The sequence below is a fragment of the Calypte anna genome, chromosome 4B (genome assembly GCF_003957555.1).
Source record: "Calypte anna isolate BGI_N300 chromosome 4B, bCalAnn1_v1.p, whole genome shotgun sequence".
NCBI classification, from domain to species: domain Eukaryota; kingdom Metazoa; phylum Chordata; class Aves; order Apodiformes; family Trochilidae; genus Calypte; species Calypte anna.
The window spans coordinates 22,287,744-22,311,575 of record NC_044249.1 but is presented as its reverse complement, the minus strand read 5'-3'; the positions used below and the strand labels follow the sequence as shown (position 1 = coordinate 22,311,575).

General features: G+C 46.6%; 1 protein-coding gene across 2 annotated transcripts in view; it reads right to left on the bottom strand.

The window, feature by feature from the left end:
- Nucleotides 1-23,832, bottom strand: part of EXOC6B (exocyst complex component 6B) — a 247,014-nt gene that overhangs the window by 49,462 nt on the left and 173,720 nt on the right. For both annotated transcript variants that reach the window (XM_030450613.1, XM_030450612.1), the window contains exons 19-20: nucleotides 17,791-17,932; nucleotides 9,117-9,190 (exon numbers count right to left, since the gene is read on the bottom strand). In XM_030450613.1, the coding sequence (XP_030306473.1) occupies nucleotides 9,117-9,190; nucleotides 17,791-17,932 (216 nt within the window). The remainder of the gene's footprint in view (nucleotides 1-9,116; nucleotides 9,191-17,790; nucleotides 17,933-23,832) is intronic.

The window sequence follows — 23,832 nt, the reverse complement described above, 5'->3', positions numbered from 1 at the left end:
ACCAACCATCAGTCCACAAAGCACTTCAGGTCCTCAGGAGAGGGATCTGATGCCATTTTAGGCACCAAAGGGCATTCACCAGCTGCTAATCCTGAAAGGTCTCTTCAACACCCATGTCTTATCCACCTGCCTCTTGGGGACATCCACGATACCTCTGGGGCTCTACGACAGCAGCAGACATCCACATGTATCCCTCCTGTTCTAGAGGAGAACTGCCCTTAAAAACTGTAGCCCTGATCCAGAGCAAAAGCCCAAACCTTCCCATGATCACCAGATCAATCAGCAAACTCTCCAAGCAGAACCAACCTGGAAGGAACCCATTTTGACATCAAACAGCAGCAACCCTTGCGCTGTGTTTAAAAACAAGCACCCAAGTCCTGATATCAGCAGAACCTATAGGAAAGCAGGTTATTATTTTTATCACGCAGCTTGGGGGGGGGGAAAAACAGACAGAAAAGTTGAAATATGTCATACTGCAAGGTTCCTTGCTACATAGTGCCACCTTGCTGTCAAGTCATCAATAAAAATCACAGCAGTGAAGGACCGAGGCTTTGGTACGAGGTGCTCAGGGGTTCACCCCAAGTAACTTGAGCTCCACCAAGGAATCAGTGGCTGAAATACAGAATTGGAGTCAGATTAAAACACAGCCCTGAGATCCCGACTCTCAACTTCTTTGGAGAAGATATCTCCTCCCCACTGGTTTCTTCCAAAGCTTCCAATTAAGGTGAGAACAAGGATCTCCCATCCCACCACCTTCTGCTTGCCACATCCCAACCAACCCAGGGCACCATTTTCATGACATCTTGAGAACTTCCATGCCAATCCACGAGGTAGAAAAAAAAAACCAAGCTATTTCTCGCTTTCAAATTCCTCATTTCCTCCACTTAATTTCTTTTGTATAGCCCCAAAAATCTCCCAGTGAAAGAGGATTTGACTGTTTGTTTGTTTTTATTGTTCCAGCCTGTAAAGTGTCGACAGGCTCCACAATTTCCACTTCCATGCCCTAACCAAAGAAACCCAGGCAGAGCTCTCTGTGTAAGAGATGTGCTAACAGAATATGTTTGCACTCTTGAATCTTATTTTATTTTTTATTTGTTTGTTTGTTTGAAGGCTCTGGGGAGCATCCAGGCCCTTTTAATTCCCCACCATGCCAATACATCCTTCCTGGATCCAGAGTGATGGACTCTGACCGAGTCCAAGCAGGCGAGTGGATGAGGATTGCTGGGATTTTAAGTGAATTGGACTACAAAAGGCTATGTTTAAAGTAACACTAAGACTGGCCTAAACCCACCAAAGCAAGAAAAATCAGAGCTAAGGCTCTAAATCCATGCTGAGCTCAAGCCTCTGTGTGTCTTTCCCTCTACCCATGCCCTTTCTCCAAAGCCCAGAGAACAGCAGTTTGGATTTTCAGCACAAACTTTGAAGCATCCTTCCCTTTGTGAGTCAGACAGTTAACACTGATTTAAAAATAAATAAACTCCTTAATGTGCCCTTTTCAAATACTCTTGGTTTTGGGGCCACTAAATAAAGCAAAACAACAAACCAACACAAAACCCATAGTCTGAGCCTAACAAGCAAGGAACACAGTGGTTTGGCCCAAGCCCCTGGAATGTCCTTGCTGGTGCACTGGGTTAGCCACAGCCTGAGGGATTCCTGCAAGGCTCCCTGCCCAACAACCCATGTCTGAGCACATCTCCATGGGCATTTGCATGAAGATGCACTGGAGTGGAGGAAAAAATCCTCTCTGTCATCCCTGACGGGTCTCCAACATGGAGCACGCTTCCCAGTGGGTTCTCTGGATGGGTTGAGCAGCACCAGAGGTGCAGGATGCCTGGAAGAGACTGCCCTGAGCTTTGGAAGGTTCCACCACAGCTTGCAAACCATCTCTTGATCCTTCTTAGATGGGCCATAACTGCTCTGAAAGAGCTTTTAATCAAGGTCCTAATGATTTCAAGACAAAAGAAAACACTTTGCTTTCCTTGGAGGTTTCCAACAGGGGCTAAAGGGGAGGGTGCTAACATCAGCTCAAAAAGAGCATGACACTGAACAGCATGAAATAGTGCAAAAAAGACCCCTCCTAAAACACCTGTGGGGTTTTGTTTGTTAATTTTGGGGGTTGTTTTGTTTTAAAAAGTCATTCCCTCCACCTTATCTTCCTAGCTTTTCATCCAAGATTCCTAGGGAGACATGGGGTGGAAGACAGATGGCTGGAGAGACCTAAATACCTTGGCTAATGGGAAAGAAAAAAGGCATTTGAAGGCTAAAGGGTGACATGGGAACTGGTCCCACATGTTCATGTAAAATCCAGCTGCTGGGGACCTTGGGCACACTTCCTTTGCAGGTGAAGGAGGTCCCGTGTTCTCACCATGGGAGGTTTCTATCCTGAACTGAAGGACGTGGCCAGCTCCACCTTCTGAAGAGCAGAGAACTGATAAAATGGGACTTCACGAACTTCACAAGGCTTTAAAAAGGCCTTATTAAACCTATGACTTTACACAAACTCTTCCTTTCCACCACATGACTGCAGCAAACATTTCCAAAGGTAATTTCATTCCGAATCTGGACTTAGAAAACAAACCCAGGCTCTGTTTCTCGAGAGGGGAAGCTCATGTACAAGTCTCTTTTATTTGTTGACAAAATCATTGTATTACCCCATGCAGATGATAACTTTTGAGAGGAAGCTCAGCATGATGCTGCAGTGGCCCAGACACTCCTGAGGTCCAGCAGAAATTAACACCAGACAACAGCTTTGAAACTGGTTTCCCCCAGACACTTTGGCATTTAGGGAATAAAAACCAAACCAGCAATAATTGGGTGTGTGGAAGTGGAGAGGTGTGACAGAGGACGGAGGAGATAGGATCACCACTTCTGGAAAGCTGCTGGGGCTGCTGGATGATGCTAGAAAAGCATCTACCACATTCACAGGGTGTTAGGAAAGAGAATTATCATGTAATTGGCAGCACTGTGTTTGGCTCAGATGCATTTGGCTGCCTGCTCTGCTCTCCATTATCTGCTGAGACACTTCAGGTCTTCGTGTTTGCACAAGATCCAGCAAAATGGGCAGTTCTAAGTTAGCTGGTAGGCACTACCACAACCAAGAGGATTAATAATGGTGGATGTATTCTCCAAAAGATACCAATCAGTGGAAGGAACTCAGAGAGGAGCAACAAAAGCAATTAACACCCCGGAGATACGATCTTAATGGCAAAAAATTCTAGTTCAGGGTGATGATAAAACTAGCTGAAACCCATCACTGCTGGGTAATTAAGGCTGCAACTGGAACATGTGTCTTCACACCTCTTGCTTCCTGACTGCATGAGAAGATGATTTCTGCAATGAAAGATTAATGGATTTCAAGGTTTGGGTTGGGAGGCAGCTGTGGGAAGGGCTTCAGAGAGCTGAGCTGGAAAGGAGGACATGGCAGAGGCCACATAGGTGGAGAGGAGGACATGGCAGAGGCCATGGTTCAATAATAATGAAAGGAAGCACTATTAAGCATGGACAAAACACAGGTTACACCCAGGAGTAAAGGGAAGAGGAGAGAATGAAAGTTAAGAGAGATGTAAAATGGAAATGTGGTATTTCTATGGTAGAAGTCCCCTTGCAAAGGGCATTAAACACTAGAGATGTCCAGAAACCAAAGTGTACAAGAGCATTTCTCAAAAACACCCAAAAGTGCCTACATCCCCCATGCTGCATCATTGGGCAGAGCCCAGCCATGGGGGGTTGGGGAAACCAACTGTGCCATGAGGCCAAAGATGGGCAAGGTAGGGTCAGGGGCTCTACAAAACAACTTGGAGATGGCAAATAGCAACTGGCAAGAAAGCAGAGGAGCTGGAACCCATGAGTCACCTCTTCATCTCTGCCTTACTGCATTAACACAGCAGTACTCTGTCTGCAGCTTCTTCTGACAGAAACCCGTGCTCCAGAGGCACAAGTAAGTACATGTGAAGTGGAGACATCTCACTGAGATAGTTCACTTCATTCATCCTCCCTCTAATACGATTTTCAGCTTCTGATGCATCTACCAGCAAAACAAGTGGGGGGAAAAAAAATCAGCCAAAACCAGTTTCACATCTAACAAGCTTCTCTCCAGGCCACTGCATGCTCATGGCACTGGCAGTCCCCTTCTCAGCAGGCTCAGGACTGGCTCCAAGGCTCACCCGACGTCTTGTTTTCACACTGCTCATCAGATAATTTGACTTTACAGGGCAGGGAAACCACATTTAACCACAAAATATGAAAACGAGTTAAAAAAGAAACAAAAAAACAAGCCAGAGCTTCCTTGCCTGGTGGGAATGAACTTGCTCGTTGTCCTGGGCGCTGCCTCCTGGAGGGAATTTCTCCACCTTCCTGCTACTGAATTGTGCCAGGAAGCACAATAGAGAGGTGGCCAGAGCCTTCAAGTGTCAGGGCAAGGCACATGGGACCTCTGCCCTTCAGCCCCAGTTTTCAAGGGTTTCCAGAGGAAGCCCTGGACCACACGGGAGCTGTGGGAGACAGAGCATCCCACTCAGTACAAGCTCACCTTGCACAAGTCCAAGCTTCCAAATGCCTTTAAAGCAGCCAACACCCAAGAAAGATGGAGTTTCAAAAACTTTAAATGCCTTTAAAGCAGCCAACACCCAAGAAGGATGGAGTTTCAAAAACCTTATTTATTATCTGATGGTTTAATAAGAGCCCACAAATCCCAGCATTGCTCTGTCTCCCAGTGAAACCTCACAGGCTGCTGCTCCCTACAAAGGAGCAGGAGGGTCCATAAAATTAAGCACAGAACCAAAAAATTCAGGTTTCCCCATGGTCCCTCTCAAGGCTGAGAATAAGAGATGAGTTCACACAGCAGATTTTCTCCTCCATCTTGGGTCACATTCTCAAAAGAATTCATTATAGGCTGCTAAACCTTTGACACCCACCATGGCCAAAATGGGCCAGAAGGTTCAGAAGTCATTGGTGGAAACGAAGGTGGACACAAAGACAGAACAACTGCACGTTTTGTAAGGCTAAAAGCTCCTGCCTAACTTTGCATTTCACATCTTTCAATTTAAAAACCACAAATCACAAACCAACCCTCTCAGTAACTCTGCAGAAGGCAACCTGCACGGAGGGAAGAAGCGAGCAGGAAGGAACTCTTTTATTAAGCATCTCTATCAGAGGTAACAGGGAAAAATTAATGCATCAGAGGGAGGCCTCTCATTACCCAGCTGGCTGGCACCCAAACTGAACCCACAATAACCACAATTGGCTTTCAAACCCAGTAAAAAAGACGTGTAAAACGTTTGCTGTTGGACAAGCCATAAGAGCTGCTCCACACCCTGTGACAGCACTGGCCTCCTAGCCTCCCTGATGGAGCCTGAAGAGCCAATGCTCTAATTTACAACCACCCTCAAGTTACAGCCATGAAGTGAAAGAGAAAAATGACAGAGCAGAAGCACAGAACCTCCCTGTCTTCATCCCTTGCACGTCCTCCAACAAGAAGGGCTCCTGCCCGCCGCTCTCTGCATCTCCCTCAAGGCTGAATTCTTGCACTTGCAGAGGAAATTCAACACATAGGATTTATAATTTGCTGGACAGACAGAGAGGCCTAGAATAAGGAGCTCTAATCCATCGTGGACGTTCCCTCACTAAAGTCCAGAGTGGAATTCTTCGAGTGCTGGAGACAGATTTGCCTTGGCAGGCAGCCACCAGCGTCGATCTGGCTTCGAGGAGAGATCAGCATGGCTGTGGATTGCAGCAGCTTCACAGACAAACATAAAACCTTCCCTCTTCAACCAACTTTCTTATAATAAACCCATGAAAATGAAAAGCTAAAACACTTCCAGCTGGACAGAAGCTGGGAGAGAACTTATCACATGTGCAGGCTTGGGGGTGATGTGAAGTCTCCTGGAGCTCTTTGGGGGTATTTGGACAGAAGCATCTAAGCCACTTGGGAGAGAAAGATGCAGAAAAATAAATTATTTAGGCACCTTTCACCTTTTAGAAAGGTTATTTATGGAATCAGATTGAGTTCAGAGTCCTAACACACAGCACTGAGTGCATGGGAGCAAATTTTAAACCTTAAGGAGGAAAAGTAACTATTGCTTCCTTGTAAAGCCTTAAATATTTGTGTATTGTGACAGGCCTGGGTTATAAATGGGTTCTTATAAAAGGATTTGAGATGTGACTTGGTTTACTTTACCACTTCATTAAAGGTATTTATGGATTTAGAATTGTCCCGGGATGGGAAGAAAAGTGACTCTGTAACTTACTGTCTGCTCAGAACAGCAATTTTCCTTCTCTGGGCTTGTCTCTTTTTCTTATTTACCATACAGTGCTGGAATTGCTCCCAATTTCCTTGAGCTCAAGGAGAAAATCAATGTACAGAGGGATCTAGCACTGCACTAAACAAGAAGAAACCCCGATACTCCTGGAATATGACATTTTTATAGGACTTAAGCTTCCTCTACAGGGATCTGTATAAAAGACACAAACCCAGTCACTCCATTTCTCTATTGCTTTGTATTTTATTGTGCTGAGAATGAATTTTGGCCGTTCCCTTAATCACCCCACGTTACTTGGAGATTTTTCTCTCACCTACCATTGCTCTCTAACAGTTACTACTGAAACACACTGGGAAGGGAGGGGGAAAGCTCTTTCATCTCCCTGCTTCATGAATTTTTTGCCCAGTCATTTTTCCTCCCTGCTCATGGTAAAGCAGGCACTGACAGGACAGCTCCAAGGCAAGTATAAACCTACCTGAAATATAAACCTGAAATTACTTTTGAACGTTTTGAGAAGCCTGTCTGGATCTCAGGTTGGAAGCAGCCTTTTTACAGGGTTCCTTCCTGGGCAAAGGAAAACTGCTAGAAACACAAACATTTTCAGGTGGTATCTCTTCCCCTTTCGTAGCTTTAAGTCAATATTGTGCTAACATTTAGAGGGTTAAGGGAGAAACAATGCAACGTTCAAAAAGAACAAATCAGAACAATTTAAAGACCTCTCTTTGCTCTGCCTTCATCTATCTGCACTTCCAACTTCCCTGCTCCAAGGCCCTGCATCTGGAGCTTCCAAAATGATGGAAGCATTGGACCTGGGATGGCCCCAGAGCACCAACTGAGCTTCAGAGAGATGGAGTTTGGGATGTCACAGGATTGGGTCACTGAAAGAACTAAGAGCTCCAGGAACTCTCTCATGTCTGCAACTTATTGCTGACCTCAATATGCTATTGGCTTCTTCTCTGCATGGAGCAATGAGATGTTGACCATGATCAGCAGAATACTTGGCACCAACAACCACTCCTGTTATCCAGAGGATGATCTAGGACTGCCTGTCCTCACTTGGGACTCAACAGTCCACAGCATCTCCCCTTTCTCCTCTCAACATCCAGAATCACCACTATTTTTAAATACAAGGGAAAAAAAGTCAAGAAGATCTTCCAAAACAAAGACAAAAACATCATCTACCAAGACAACTATCTGACAGAGGAAGATTTCTAGAGGGCTACTGCCCAGCTCCCTCTTCACCCGAGCTGAATTTGCTCGGCTGTGAACTTCTCAACCCTATTATTTGCACTTATCAACCCTACAACCATTTCAACTCCTAACTCAGAGCAGCTGAACCTCACCGAGCATTTTTAAGGCATTTCATTCTTCAGACAGCCACAGCTTTCCTCTTCAAGCCCCCTGCATTCAAGGCTTTGTGCTTGGAAAAGGACCAAAGCCTCCACGTTGCCTTGCGCGCGGGAGGCCGCGAGCACGCTGCGTCCTGCAGTCAATCAAGTGCCAAGAAGCTAATGAAGATAAAAGTGTCAAGGCAGAGCTTTTGATAACACACACCTTCCCCACCTTGCTGTTTTGACCACTCTGCCAACAAATCTGGCAGCTCCTGGCAGGCCCGAGCCTGAAACACGGCGGCGCGGCATCTCCACGGTAATAAACTTCTCGCTGCTTGGCTGAGGTGTCACGGGGCTGACAGATCAAACCCAGCACATCAGTTGGGTGCAGAGAAGTTCTCAAACCCTTACGGGTTAAAAGCCTGAACTGGAGTCCCAGTGGTAAGGAGATCATCGATACAAGGGATTATGCAGATTGAAGAAATACCCTCAGCACCCGAAAGTTTTCAGAATGCAAGCTACGTCAAGCCTGGAAACAAGAGGCACTGCATCATGATGGCAGGAGGGACAAAGCCAGGGGGGTTTAACAGACAAAAAAAGATTGTTTTAATAGGAGAGAAGCATCAGTCATTGAGTCTTACTTCATTCAGACTTTCTACCCAACCCATCCATCTTCGGCGCCAAGAGATGACAGGACCACCTCACTTTTCCCCCCCAGCCTAGGATATCAATAATGCCCATTTCTACCCCAAACAAACGACTCGCTGGAATGGGCCTTTTCCCTAAATTCCCTTGCCAAGCGACACAGATGCCTCAGTACCTGCCATGCTCAACTTGGCTCCAACGGGGCCCCCTCGAGAGGTGGGCACCAATGGGTGGAGCCTTCCCCAACCATCTTCCCCAACAACCACTTTGTCATTCATGGCTGGGGACCATCTGCGGAAGAGGGGACGGGGAAAGGTGGAGGAGGGGGGGTCTTGGGGGCAGAACCGAGCCAAAGGCGGACACAAACGAGGGGTGCACATACTCAGACCCTCCCCGCAGAAGCCCGAATGCAAATTCCATCGCCCTCGCAAAAAAAAAAAACCAACAAAAAACCAAAAAAAAAGCCTCCGTGGGCATTATCTGTGAACAAAAGTCCTCGAGGCGGGCGGTCTCTGCATCACTGCTCTCTCTGTTAGCACCACCTGCTCGGCGTCAGCCGGGAGAGTCACCGCGTTATCTTTTTGCCGCCTCTGCAGAAGCCAACGGGAGCACAATGGACCCCATCGGGCAGGGTCAGGCTTGGCTTTCTTCCTCGCCCCCGTCCCACCAGCCCTTTTCACCTCCATCATCTCCAGGACCACGGAGCGCTCAATCAGGAGGTGGCTTCGTGCGCGGGAAGGAGGAGGAGGAGGAGGGGGGAAAATATAGGTCTCTGGCGTAAATCGCCGACGCCGTTTCCCCTCCTCTCTCTTTCCTTAAGACCTGATGGTCTTCAGTCACACATCTTAAAAGAAAAACAAAAAACAAAAACACAAAGACTTACTTGTCTCAAGTCGATGAAGGCCAACTGCAGCGTGTCCCCTTGGAACCCAGGCACTGGGCCGGATCTGGCAAACTCTGTGGGAAAGAAAAGAGGATAAAAAGCGCCTTTAACTAACCATGGACAGGGAGATTGGCAGACGGATGACAGGGAAGACAAGAGAGGCTGGGGGAGAGGAGGACCGTGCTTCTAAGGAGTCATGTCTCCCTCCCTTCAGCGGCTTTGTTCGCCCTTCAAAATTCGTGTCATCAAAACACCATTAATTCCACCGTCCTGACAGCAAGGAAACTGTACTAATTCGACCTGAAATTTATTCCCATGAGCCGTACTGGGCTTCAGAGTATTTGTTTTGTGAATGGACAAACAACTTGCCGAGAAGAAAGGGGAGGATGGGGGTGGAAAAGTTTTTCCTCTCAACACAATAAAATCTTCAGCTGTGAAACTCTTTTCAGTTCCGAAAGCTATTTATATTTTAGGGCGCTGAAGGAATTTTCTAATTTCACGCCTGTCACCAGGCTCCATGAGCATTCATCAAAAAAATATGCCCCGCCGCATCATTAATTATTCGGCAGGAGATTATCTGCATTATCTGCTCTGGTGTCTGCTGCTGGTGTACACTCACCCCAAATGGAGAGAATCCTGGCCATTATGTGGCATATTTAGTTGTGTGTGATGAAGACATCTGACAACTGAATAACATCGGCTTCTAAAGCAAAGAGGCAATTTCCAAGGCCACTTTTACCTCCTTCCAGTGTAATCTGGCCAAAATTTCATACTTAAGTCATGTATTTTTCTCCTAATCCATTCTTCAAGTTGAAAACCACTGAGGAGGACTCGAACAAACCCACATTAAGAGGACCTCAGCTCTTCCACGCTTACACGGCTTTTCCTTGGGAGCAGTCAGGAAGCCAACAACTTCATATATTCAATGTGTGACTTTTGAAGCTCCACCTGCGGTTGATTTTGCCCAACTTCCCTTAATTTTCACCCTCTTTAAAGTCACAGAAGTAATGGCTCTACCACCACGCAACTGCTCAGCACTGAGGGGACCTAATTTGTGAAGCCACAACTCAACATCATGAAAGGCTCAAGAGGGACCTTCTGCCTTTGGCTGAATTTTGTTGCTCCTGCAGAGACTGAAGATGCTGCAAGCTGAAAGGAAATGTTTTCTTGAGATGCAACCAAGTGTGATGGCAGAAAGGAAGAAGGGAGGGAAGATAAGACCTACAGATTTTTAAGTTATGTAATGCCAGAGTCCACCATCATCCAACTAGTCTGGTTTTTACCTTAGAGAAGCCCTCAAAACAGCTCCTGCAGCTACACAAAGCTGAGAAGTAAGGATGCCTGGGAAATAAGGAAGGTTTTGTCTTCTGTCTGTATGACTGCACAGAAATACTAAAGGATAAATCCTGTCCTGTCCCTAACCACTAAGCCAAGTCATTTCATGGCAGATGGTCTTTGCTTTGACTGCTTCTCCTTCCAAAGGTCATCTTATTGTCAAGCAAATGCCACAAAAGGAGGAAAACAAATTATTACAGTCCTATTTTTAAGGACTTCCTATAGCATCCCAGTCCTATGAGCAGTTCCCCAGGCTCTAATGAGAAGAGACTAATGAATTAGACTAATCAATTCATCAGCATCCCTCAACTGCTTTACTTCTGGCACCCAATGAAGGGTCATTTGTCAGCTTTCTTGCTACACCTTCCATTAAGGTCTTGGGATGGAGAACATCCTTCTATAGAGACACAGGTCCCTCCAGGGCAGAGCAGTCAGTTTGCAGCCATCCCCAGCTTTGCTCTTTAATATTTTCAAATGCCAGAAGAGCTCCTGGACTGCAATGATTCCTCTCACTTGCAGTCATCACTCAAGTGACAACGGCTGCAGGACAACAGCAAGCAGTGCTGCAAAGCTATTACTTTCACCCAATGCTACAATTAGGCATGAATAATAAATAAATAAAGATAAATAAAAAAAAAAGAAAGTACATACGTGACTGTTCCCAGTCAGAATTTGGAGAGGAACAGCACAAATCAAAGCCAGGAGACACCAGCCAGGGCTGTGCCCCTGGATTTGGCCACTTGTGCAGAGGATGGGACTGCACAGAAGCAGGAGCTGCTCAGCTCCCTGCCACCTGCACTGACCAACACTGCAGTATTTAGGCTGCAAACAGTCCAAATGGAGTTTCCATTTAAGCCCCCAAACCTGTTTTAATTAAATCTCACTGTAAAGCCATTTTAATGTACTTTTGCTATAAAACTTGGCTGTCACTTGCCTGTGCCAGCACGCACACACAGGGAGGACCAACCCAAGCTTTCTGACTCTGATCATAAATCAGCTTTACACATTCACTGTACACCCCACTGTCTCATCTGGAAAAATTACCCCCAAAGCCACATCAATCCCAAAACACCCCTGCTTTGGAAAAGCCTGTACCTGAGAAGCTAAAAGCTTTGAGATGCAAGAAACAGCCCTTGAGCATCCTCTGGAGAGATGAAAAGTGTCCACGGGGCCCAGTGCCAGAGGCATCCCTGGGTTGGGGTACCCAACAAACTGGCTGAATGGCCACTTCCTACCCTCTAAGGATGGAGTCCCATCATGTTACTTGATGGGAAACAACTGAACACAGAAAACTTGAAAGGACTGCCACAAAAAAACAACAACTGTATTTTATATTTAAAGGCTTCACAGCTGCTAGGAATCCATTCAGAAGTGCAGACACAGAGTTGTGAAATTCAAGATCTTCCCAACTGAGTGAATTTCAAATCCTCATGAGAAAATGCCTGTGACTGGGTCTTGAGTATTTTCACAGGACTTGTGAATTTATCATCTGAGCAACCCCTGACAGATTTCATCCCAGGGCACGGCTGCTCCTCAGCAGCTCACCTTTCTCTGCCTCTACTAAGGAACCATCCAGGAGGAAGGCTGGGAGAGTTTTGGAGTGATGCTGCCCTTCAACACCCCAAATTCCCACAAGGGCATCACACTGGAACCAACCTTTGCTTGAAGAGCATTTCTCCTCAACAGAGGGGATTGGAGACTCTACAGAATTAACAATGCACCCGACATCCCAGCAGCAAAATGACGTCTGAGATCATATTCTTTGTATCCCAGAAGAAATGAGAGCAAAAAAAGGGCTCAGGGGCTTGAAGAAAGCTGCTAAGGAGCCCCAGGAGGAATGAATGCAATGCTTCAGCCCACGGTTGTTACACAAATAGCAGCACCTTCTGTAATCGTAGGTCACATTTTACATACCAATGCCACAACCTTATTTTGGAGGAGGAATGAACAAAGTCTTGCAAGGGGGCAAAGGGAGGGGGGGGAAAGAAACAAAGAAGAGAACAGAGCTTTATAGGAAAGACACAGCCAGTTCTTCTTGGTTTTAATCTCTTCAGCCAGATTTCAGGATAATTTTCTCGGAACGCCCGAGCACAGTGCTGGCCTCAGCACTGTCGGGTTGGTTTGTTGTTCTGTCTCCACTACCAAGGCAAGTGGCAAACAGAGCAAGCCACCTACAGTACAGCCCCTTGAGCAGAAAATCACAAGAGAATAGAGCAGATCAGTATGCGGCTGTTTGTACAAAGCATTTAGCCAGGCTAAAGGTTTGAGAGACTTGTGTTCAGGCCAAAAAAGTAATGTCTTTGCAAGGTCTACAGGCTTGGGCCACCCAGGGCAGGTCACAGGGGGACTCTAACCTCCCTTCCAAAGCATTTCAGTGATGAAAGAATGAAGGAACAGGAACCGTTAAGCCCTTTACAATGAACAAAGAATAAAGAGTTCAAACGCCCAGCAGAAAAGAGACATCCACTGTAAATTAATTCTACAGAAGGGGGGAATCTCCCTCTGAACGCCGTACGCGGCCACGCACGCCGGGACCGAGCCCCGCGTGTGTTGTGGGGTCCAAACAAACACAGCTGGAGGCTCCATTCCTCAAAAACATCGTCTCGAGGGGAACATTTTCTCTCAGGAACACAACCCAGACAGAATTTGTGACAGGAGAGCTGTGGGATGGAGGTTACAGCAGCTCCTGGCAAGGGGAACCCAGACAACTCGCTTGCGGTCGCTTCGGCCACGAACACGATTTGGGATCTGTGAAGAACAGAGGTCTCCAAGGCACCTTCCTTAGCCAAGCCCTTGGAAGACTTTGGACAAGACTGGAAGATTTAGACAAACCAAGTGACAGGACTTAGAGGCACAAAATGGCACCCTCAGTGTCCCCCAGAGCAAAGCTCTGTGTGGACTCGAGAAGCTCCCAAGGAGATGAAGGTAATGGGGAGGAATTGAAAGAAGAGGAACAAACAGAAGATCCCAATTTCCATACTGAGCTTTTACTTCACCCACACCATTCCCAGAGAAGTTCATTCCTCAAACCAAAGGAGTCATCTGTGTTTCTTACCCACTGCACCTAGGAGTGGGCTGACCAAAAATGGGTATTTTAATGAAATTTTAAATATAATCTTTATGGGATTTTTAATTTCTCATAAATCAGCAGTTAAAAAACTTTAGAGATTACAGACCTGCTTATTTTATGATTTGTGTATCATAAAAACAATCTGCCCCAGCCACTGCTGGAACTGGTTACGTAGATGGGAAACACTTTTATCTGAGCAAGAGCAGCCCCCTTTTCTTTTTTTGCTTTTTTTTTTGGTTGCAGACTCCAAATTTGCATTATTACATTTGGTTACCACCTTTGAGATAAAGGAGATAGGGAAAAAATATACATATTTTAGGACCAGGAGGTCCACAAAAGAGCAATGCAGGGAACTGGGTTGCAAGGCACACAGCAATGACCAAAACCACGTTGCATGTACTGTTAAATCCTGGGTTTCAGAACCACTCTGGAAGACAGTAAACCTTTTTGGGAAAGCAAATGCCTGTTCTGAAAAAAGCATCACCTCCTCTATTTACAGGTTCGCAGGAATATTTGTGTTGGTTTTGGGTTGGTTTTTTTTTCCTCTCCAGAGTTGTTGGGGTTTGTTGATTTTTTTTTTTTTTTTTTCTCTTTTCAAGTTGGATTGTTGGGCTGGAGCCAGAACTGGCTCCTAAATTGAGACATAATTAGACGTGTCCTACTGTGTCTTTCTGGGCAAGCCATTTAACCTCCAGGCCTTATTTCACTCCAGGTTGTAAAAGAAAAGAGGTGAGAGAATCTCTCTTGACTGCATAAAACCAGAGCTACATAAAGCCAAGCAAGATGAACAAGAGTCACAACTGATACCTGACCAGCAAGGAGATGTTTTAAAAATGCCTTTTTGCCCTTCCCTGGCCATCAGCTGTGCTTTGTAAACCTGCACAAAAAGACTTTACTCTTAACACACATCTCAGCAACCAGCTTTTTGTTGGGGAAAAAAGAGGACATCCACCTCGAGGGGCAAGACCACTGTCTTCCATCTGCTCGAGGGCTTTGTCCAGATGGAGGCTCCAGTTCCACGGTCTCACGGAGAGGGATAATGCCCCTGGAAAACAGCCCACATTTTTCCCAGGTTTCTGACATCCCAGACATCCCTAATGGGATTTTTACAACCTTGCAGCTCTACTCTTTCTTCCCTCTTTCGCACCAAAACGGCTGCTGACGTATTACGGGACTATTCATACGACCAGGACGGGCAGGCTTTGGCTCCTGATGTTTATTTAATTTACTACTTCTCCCCAGTCCTCTGAAAGCTTTCTTTTTGAAGCTCATAAAATTAATAAACTGTATATCCAAGTGCTTTGAACATGCAAAACAAGCACGTTTCTATGGAGGGGGGGAAAGAGGCAAGGGGTCCCATCACGACCTCGTGCTTCTCCCTGCTGCCAAGCCCTGTCTGATGCAAGGATTCAGGCAGCCATTCCCTTTTTAGGCTGATGGGAGAGCAACATATTTATAAATCCAGGAAATATTTTCTGAAGCCACAAGCCTGGAAAATTAATTTCCCGGTGTTTTGTTTTAAGTCTAAACTGTAATGTTTTTCACCTCTATGGTTGTTATCTATGGTGTATATAAACACATTTTCTTTTAGCATGCGTTATAGCTGCTCTGATAGAGAGCAAATTATCTGCACCACCTTCAAACCATGTTTAATGAACCTTTATTAATTTGCCTCCCCACTCTCTTAACCAGCTTATACCTTTGGCATTCACAAGAGACTTAAACAAAAGCCTAATAAGCTCCGGGACTGAAACTCCAAAGCCCCGTTCCCACATCACAGAACTCACTGGAAGTGCTCCAAAAAGCTATAAAATCCCATTTTAATATGATAAGTACATGATTAAGCTGTTAAACTGGGAAAGACTTGGGGATCTGGGGAAAGGAGGAGGGCTGGAGGCAGAGACATAAAGTCAAACATGCAGCTGGTGTGATAAGGATGCTGAGATTCACACCTGCGCTTTCAGGTAAAAGATTAAAAAAGTGAAAAAAAAAAAATAAAGACAAAGGGGGGAAAATGGAATCATCTTTTGTGAACACACCAATTCACTCTCAGGACTGTCTTAACCTAAAATTAAAACCTCTAGTATTTCCTTTTCCAAAACAGAACTAACAACTCTCCCTGGTGTCAGCAAAGCCACCAGACAAAGCCCTGGGGAGCAGGGAGCTCTTTTTTTTTTTTTTTTTTTTTTTTTTTGCTGCTGAAATGGAAGAAAAAGACTTTGTCTGGGTGTAGGGATCTGGGGGCTGACAGTGATGGATAGGAAGGTTACAGCACCAGCATCAGTCTCCATCCCCCTGCCCCCTGGCACCTCGGGCTGGGGGGCAGCGGGTGGGCGGCCCCGCTGCTCAGGTTGGCGTCACCTGCTCTTGAATGTCTGAGTGCTCCAGGTTTTGTCTCACCAAACGACTGGAATTTCAGGAATCGTGCTTTTCAAGCCAAAATGAAATGCCATCCCTTTTACTTAGCAGCTTTTAGGGAAGAGATGCTGCTCAGTGACCCACGTTACCGACGGGGCGGAAAACTGCAGGGCTACGAGGCTGCTGGCAGCCAAAAGAAAAAAGAAGGAAACTATTATTGATGACAAATGCTTCCCATTATTCCCAGCAACACCACCTGTCCCTTGGCAGACACCGACTGGGAACACAGCTGCTGCTGAGGCAGCCCTGATGTGCTGATGGGACACAAATTAGCCACAACTTAGGGCTGAAGGAGCTTCTGGAAGAAAAATAAGGCGTTGCTTGCACGATGACATCTGATATTGCTGCAAATCATGGATCTGATTCATTAAGCAGGGATCCTTCTCCCAGGTTACTCAACCGAGTGCTGGGAATTAGCAAAAGGACATTAAAAAATTAAAATATACTCCCCACGCTCACCAAAAAAGACTTATTGGGTGATCTTTCACAGATATAAATTTAATCTCACTGTTGATGGCTGCAGCTGAACTAGAAGAAGTCCCAGTCTTCATCATAACTGAGAAAGCCAAACCAGTGGGTATTTGAAAAGAAAAAAAATCCCTAAAATACTTTACCAAGGTTTCCTGAACTCTTTATCAAACCTACCAGACGTGGTGATTTCTGTAGCCACAGTCACTAAGCCAGCCCAGTATAAATCCCAACAATAAATCCATCCACCTTATAAGGAGAAGAGGTTCTACACAGAACTGTGCTTTCCCTGCTGTGGCTTCAATTATAAAAACAGGAAGGAAAAAAAAAGCATTTTGACACTTTGTGCTAGTTATTCTTAATCCTGCTGAATGGGGTAACAAGCAATTTGAGGGAAACCTTAGGATTTCAGAGCTTATTTGGGTGTAAAGTAGATGAAATGAAAAGCCATGGTGCTGGCACACACACCTCTGAGCAGATGCAGTTTTCATAGAATCACAGAATCATCAAATGGTTTGGGGTTGGAAGGGACCTTAATGATCATCCAGTTCCAACCCCCTGCCACGGGCAGGGACACCTCCCACCAGCCCAGGGTGCTCCAAGCCCCATCCAACCTTCAACACTGCCAGGGATGGGGCAGCCACAGCTTCTGGGGGCAACCTGGGGCTCAGCACCCTTACCCCAAAGAATTCCTTCCCAATGTCTTCATTCCGTTTAAAACCATTCCCTCTTGTCCCATCCCTCCAGGCCCTTGTCCCAAGTCCCTCCCCAGCTTTCCTGGAGCCCCTTCAGGCACTGGAAGGTGCTCTAAGGTCTCCCCATTGGATTCTTCTCTTCTCCAGGCTGAACACCCCCAATTCTCTCAGCCTGGCACAGAGAAGAGCTGCTCCAGCCCTCTGACCATCTTTGTCACCCTCCTTGGGATTTATGAGACATCTCTTTTCTATAACCTTTGCTAAAAAGTTTTACTTTGAGAAAAAATTCCTTGCAGCAGACAGAGAGGACAAAGAGCTAAGGTCAGGACAGGACCAGAACCTCTTACGAACATAAACCAGTTGTTGTTTTCAAAAACAGCCCCAAGTAAACTGATCTTTGTTAGTCCTCATCATGTTCTACCCACTCTAATCCCTCCTGTTATTAAAACACTTCATCTCCAAAAGCAGAGGATGGTCTGGAAAGCATCAAGGTGGCATTAAAGACAAAAAGGAAGAGTAAAGCCTTGACCTCTTTAAATCTGTGGGCTTTCTTCTCTCCTGAAGATGTTGCCACCCCCAGCAAGCTCTGCAGGTGTTCACCAGTCCCAATTACATCACCCAAAGCCCTGCCTTGACACCCAAGATGGGCAGAAGGAGAGATGGGGAAGGAGATGTTTTTGCATCTTACGTTCACACTCCTCCACGTCCAGGTTGAACTGCTGCAAGGCTCCCAGCGTCAGCTGCCGCACTTCAGCTTCCAGCAGCAGCTGCATCAGGGAGGTGGAGAGGTGTTTGCAGGCTGACATGCAGGCTGTCTGGGCCACCTTCCCCTGCAAGACAAAAGGGACACTTCATAAGGCCATGGAGCCCAGAAACATCTATGTCCTTCTGGTCCTGATGGACCCAGAACTGAGCCCAGGATTGGGGGTGCAGCCTCAGCAGTGCCCAGCACAGGGATGCTCCCTGCTCTGCTCCTGCTGGCCACACCACTGCTGGTACAAGCCAGGATGCTGGTGGCCACCTTGGCCACCTGGGCACACACCCTGGCTCATATTCAGCCTCTGTTGACCAACACCCCCAGGTCCTTTTCCAATGGGCACTTTCCAGCTGCTCTGCCCCAAGCCTGGAGTTACCTGGGGTTCTTGTGACCCAAGTGCAGGACCCAAAACTTGGCCTCATTGGACCTCAAACAAATGGCCACAGAACATCCATCCAGCTGGTCCAGATCCCTCTGGACCCTTCCTACCCTCATCCAGATCAGCACTCCCACCCAGCCTGGTGTCACCTCCAAACTGGCCGAGGGTTCATTTGATCCCCTCATCCTCATCATTGATATTAAACAGAACTGGACCCAACACTGAGCCCTGGGGACACCACTGGTGACCTCCACCACCTGCATTTAACCCCATTCACCTCAACCCTTCAGGCCTGGCCATCCAGCCAGGGTTTTTTTGCCCAGCAAAGCCTCCAGCATCTGAAGCCATGAGCAGCCAGTTTCTCCAGCAGAATGCTGTGGGAAATGGTGTCAAAAGCTTTACTAAAGCCGAGGTAGACAGCTTCAGCAGCAGATTATGTTTTCAAGTGCACACAAAAGGCTTTAACACGCTTTCTTGCAAGCAAGGAGTGGCTAAGGCCATCTCATAGATACTTACAAGCACTTTACAAATTGTATTTAAACTGGGATTAAAGCAGAGGGGTTACGGGGTGTTTCAAGTGGAGTATCACAGGTTTCATTACCACGGCACGGAGAGATGAGCAAATGTTTGATGCGTGTGCTGGGAAGTTTTTCTTACCAGCTTTTGCAAAACTGTTTTGGATCTTCAGGCCACATTCAACTTCAGCAGGAGGGGAAAAAAAAACCCCACATTTTTTATTTAAAAAGGAAAGCTCAGACCGATGGATTCCAGGGCAGGTATTTCATCTCCAGCCTTCCCTGCCATTCCCAGGCTGCAGGAGCATTCATTACTCACCTCCAAACAAACACCTGCACTAAAATTAAGATGAAGCATGGCAACCATAAAGTTTAGCTGAGCCTTCGAGCTTTCTTTCTTTCTCTTTTTTTTTTTGCTTTTCATCATTCACTTGTGCCCTTCTGACACATTTGGTTATTTAAAACATTGCTGATGCCAATTCCTCATCCCTGAGCGCGGTGGGAAGCACGTTGCTACCTGACTGTGATTTTTCTTCATTACTTCCAACAGACACTTCAGTTTTTGCTTTGACCGAGTAGTTTCACCGTGTTCTTGAGCAGAAGACCCAGATGGAAGCAGAGGACGAGAAAAAACAAAGTTCTGCAGCCATGCTCTGGGACCCTCAGCCATGCTGGGCGTGAGGGACAGAACTCCCTTACACGTCTTGGAAGAGCACAAGAAAATCCCAACGTGTAGCTCATGCTTGCACATCAGCAGAAGATTGTGTAGGGAGCTGCAACCCTTGCAGAAGCCTTGGAGATGCTCAGCCCCAGATGAAAAGGAAAAAGGAGACATCAAGGTTTGCTGCCCCGTTGACGTAAGTTTAAGGGGATCAGACTTCTTACATGGCAAGCGAGGGTCAGATCAACACACGTGGAGGGATCTAAAGGGTTACCTACCCCTCCAGCAGCCCCAGCAAACACTCTGCACACATTCCTCTGCACACATTTGGGCCAGACTTGCCCGAATAAAGAGTGAGTGACAAGCGACACCGGGAGGGCGTGAAGAAGAGCAAATAATTGAGATGAAATGTCAAGTTAATCAGCTGAACGCGAGGAGGACGGGATGGAAAGACTAATTTAATCATCAGGGCTTGACAGCCCAACAGCTCTCCTGAGCCTTCACCCCGAAAGCAATGCCTAAGTGGTGCTTTAGGACACTCACTGTATTTTCTACCGTGGCTCCTTGCAGTGAAAGGTAAAGGGACAAGCTCAGGAGCAGCTCCTGGCTCAGCCTTCCTTCCTCTTCTCTTTTCCACATGGGTTTTGGCCAGGCCCAAGACATTTATTTTTTTTTCCAGGTGGAAATGTGCACTACAGCTTTGAAAACCCTGAAGCTGAGACCTCTCACGCCAGCTGAGAACCCGACCTTTAATTTCTGTTATTGTTAAGGTGTAAACACCTCAAAACATTCCGCTTTAAATAAGATTGGGTCTTTCATCTAAGATTTAAGAACACACAAATGCCTGACAGTTTAGACCCAGTATTACAGGATGAAAGACAAAAGTGTTATATACAGGTATTTTTCCTGCCTTTTAAGCATTAATCCATTTTTCCTTATATTGACTATTAGAGGGTTGGGAGATTCCAATAGGATTTAAAACACTGTCCTACACATCTGGTTAGAAAAAAGACCAGGGACACCAGGGACAACCAGCAGCTCACTCAGGGCATCAAGATTTAAAACCCTTCCAAAATTTATGATTTTAATTCTCATTTATAAGATCAAACCTAATTTTAGAAATAAAACTGAGCCTACACCTTATAAATGAGACTGAACCTAACCCTCCTCTGCCCCGTGCCTGCACTCAGCTCACCAGATGCCCACTTACAGCACTTGGAAGATCAGCGATGGTTTGTGAACATCAATTTTAGACTATTTGCCCAGAAATGCTGTGGGATATCTGCTTGATAAGCAGCTACTGTTGACAGGAGAGAAACCAGCACCACTGATCTGTCACAGCTAATAAGCTGCTGCTGCAAGTGAAGAGGGAGAGTTTGCATTCAATCTCGGGGCGGCTCGGGCTGCGCGCTGGCAGATACCGAGCACGTCCTCAGACCTCAACTTGCCTACCTCGGTTCCTTGGCACTTATTTACCACTAAGGTTCACTTCGTAATGTTGGGGTGGTTTTTTTTATTTATTTTGGTTTTGTTTTTCCCCCTGCCTGCTTCATTTTTTCAGCTTCCCCAGAGAGCTGGAAGGCAAAAGCCCCCGCTCGCCCCCGCGGAGCCGAGCCCGTGACAGACGCCTTTTCCACCAGCCTCACCCCCCCCCTTCCCAAAATCATTAACTGCACCACCCACGGCAGTGGTGTTGGGACATGTGCCTTGGCATGGAGATGGAGCTGGATGCCTCTGAGATGTCATCCCCAGACATTGCTACTCCTAGAAAACCCGCTGGTTCAGAGGAGCCGCCGCGTTCAACCGGGACAGCCCGGACCTCCTGCTAATTACCCTGATGATTTCTGCAAGCGCCTGGTGGAACCAGGGGCACTCCCAGAGACTCTCCTCGTGCCAGAGCTGCAAGAAATCACAGGGTTATGTCCTGATCCCACTCCCCGGCGTGGCTCCAACCCAGCTCGGTCCCTGCCTGTCTCTCAGAAATGCTCTGTCTGAACGTGGCCGCCCCGTCCAGCCCAGGAACAACTTATCTAAAAATGCAAGATGTGATCTGGAGAGGAAGAAGCCGACTGTGACCTGAGCTGCCTCCAAAAAAGCAGGGAAAAGACACTTCAAAGTCACTGATAGCTCGTTTACCAACTTGACAGAAACCTGAAGAGCTTAAAATGCCATGAAAGATCCCAGGGACAGCTCTACAGCACCACTTCTTCAAAAGTTTCAAGGCTTTTGCAAACCTCACTACAAAACTAGATTTGTGTGGAGAGGAATGGGGGTCACGGGTGAGAGCTCAAGGGAGAAGTTCCTCGTGGCCTTGCCAGTCAGTGACTGGGCAGAAGCTCTGAAGCTCTCACAAAGACCCAACCAAAGGGTACCTAGCAGAGTATGTCAAGTTGTAAAATAGTTTGAGTTGGAAGAGACTTTAAAGCTCATCCAGTTCCAACCCCCTGCCATGGTCAGGGACACCTCCCAGCAGCCCAGGGTGCTCCAAGCCCCATCCAACCTTCAACACTGCCAGGGATGGGGCAGCCACAGCTTCTGGGGGGCAACCAGGGGCTCAGCATCCTCACACACATCACCATGAGCTACTTTTCCCCTTGGGCCCCACCAAGTCAACCGCACTTGAAGAGATCAGCCATGAAATCCTCTCTCTTCATCTCTGTTTCATCCTTGAAGCCTCCAGGTTCCCCAGAGGACAGGCAGCCCCCAGGGGGAGGGCAGCGTGGAGGCTGTGGAGCCGGCCCCGCTCCCGGTAGCGTTTGTCTGAAACTCCCCAATATGTTAACAATTAGGGGGAGGAAACGCCGAGAGGCTGCCTGGGTAATTAAGGAACTGGCTATCAAAGGACTCATTAAAAGCTACTGAAACGGAATGGTTGTTAAAATAAACACCCATTAATCTCAACATGCCATGGGGAGGAGGCTGCCACCACCCAACCTCACAGCGGGGGGCGAGGGGGCTCCCGGGAACACATCGACTGCTGCCAGAGCCATGGTGGTAACACCAGCTGGCAATGGCCACCAACCAGAAAGACCCAGAAGAGACCCGAGCAGGTGGTCCCAGGAGCCCCATCCCACCACCCTGAAGGAACACCTCTGGCTGCACCAAGGAGGAACCTACCAGGGCCTCCTGCTTCCAAAAAGAGGTGCAATGTGGTCATCCAAAGGCAAACAAAAGCCCCATTGAACACTTCCTCCAACTTGTCAAGGAATTAATCCAGTGTTTCCATGACAAGCAAAACCTGACAGGTTTCAAACCATCTCAGAGTTTTCAAGTTTTATTTTTTTTTTAATTATTATTTTGCTAGCAACAGAATTTCCTTCTCCTCTACAACAAGCATGGGCATTGAGGTGTCTAAGTGCAGTGAGCCATGCAAATCCAGGGACTTCATACAACAGAGGGCCAAAAGGTTGCAATTCCTCCCTCTATTAAATGCCCATTTTCCAATAACACCACAAGTTCTCCCACTAACTTCAACACTGAAACTGCTGACTTTCCCAGTTCTTAAGGCAACACTAGTAGAATATTCTGCAGAAGATGGAAACATTATCCAGTAACAACAAGCAGGATAAACCCACGAATAATCCCAGCAGATACTTTCTGAGCAGGCATGGATGGAGACTTCACACCCTGCATGTCCCCAGGAGCCTCTGCACTGTCCCTGCTGGCACCACTGCAGCCCCAAATCTCACTACACCATGTGCATCAGTAAATCACCTCTGCCAGCTCTGCAGAGGAAAATTTCCTGCTTTGCCCATGCCATCCTGATTTGCCAGGTTCTTAACACCACCCTGACAGTTTTCAACCTGCTTTTTTTTTAAAAAAAACAAAAAACAACCAACACAATTGTTCTGCAGAAGATGGCAAAACAACCCAAAGCATTACCCAGCTACAACGCTTTCCAAGCAGTGAAAACAAGTGTATAACGAGGACTCCGTTGGGTTTAGGAGGTTTAACTTAAAAAGCAAACAAACCTTTTATTAACTGCCCAGAAAATCCATTTCCAACTTTGGCAAAGTGGAGCTTGTGAGGTTTTTTGGTTGGGTCTTTTGTTTTGTTGGGTTTGGTGCAAGGAGGAAAGCAACCACATGGAGTTCAAACACACCAACAACCCCAGTGTCAAATCACTGGGAACAGGACAGATTAGCAAAAGCAGAAGTTAATTTTTCTATCAAGTTTTACAATTAATATAAAGGAGAAGCAATGCAGTGTCTGTCCTGGAGACAACCAGCCTCATGAAGTGCTCTGTGGTCAGACATCACCACACAGCCCAGAAAATCAAATCCATCCCTCAGAGTATCAGCTTTAGAGTAGGTATCAAGAAACCAACTCTTAATGAATTAATTCTATTTACTTGGCTTTGCAGAACCCTTATTAACAACATAGATTCATGGCAACCCCAGGGAGAGGATGGTGACCTG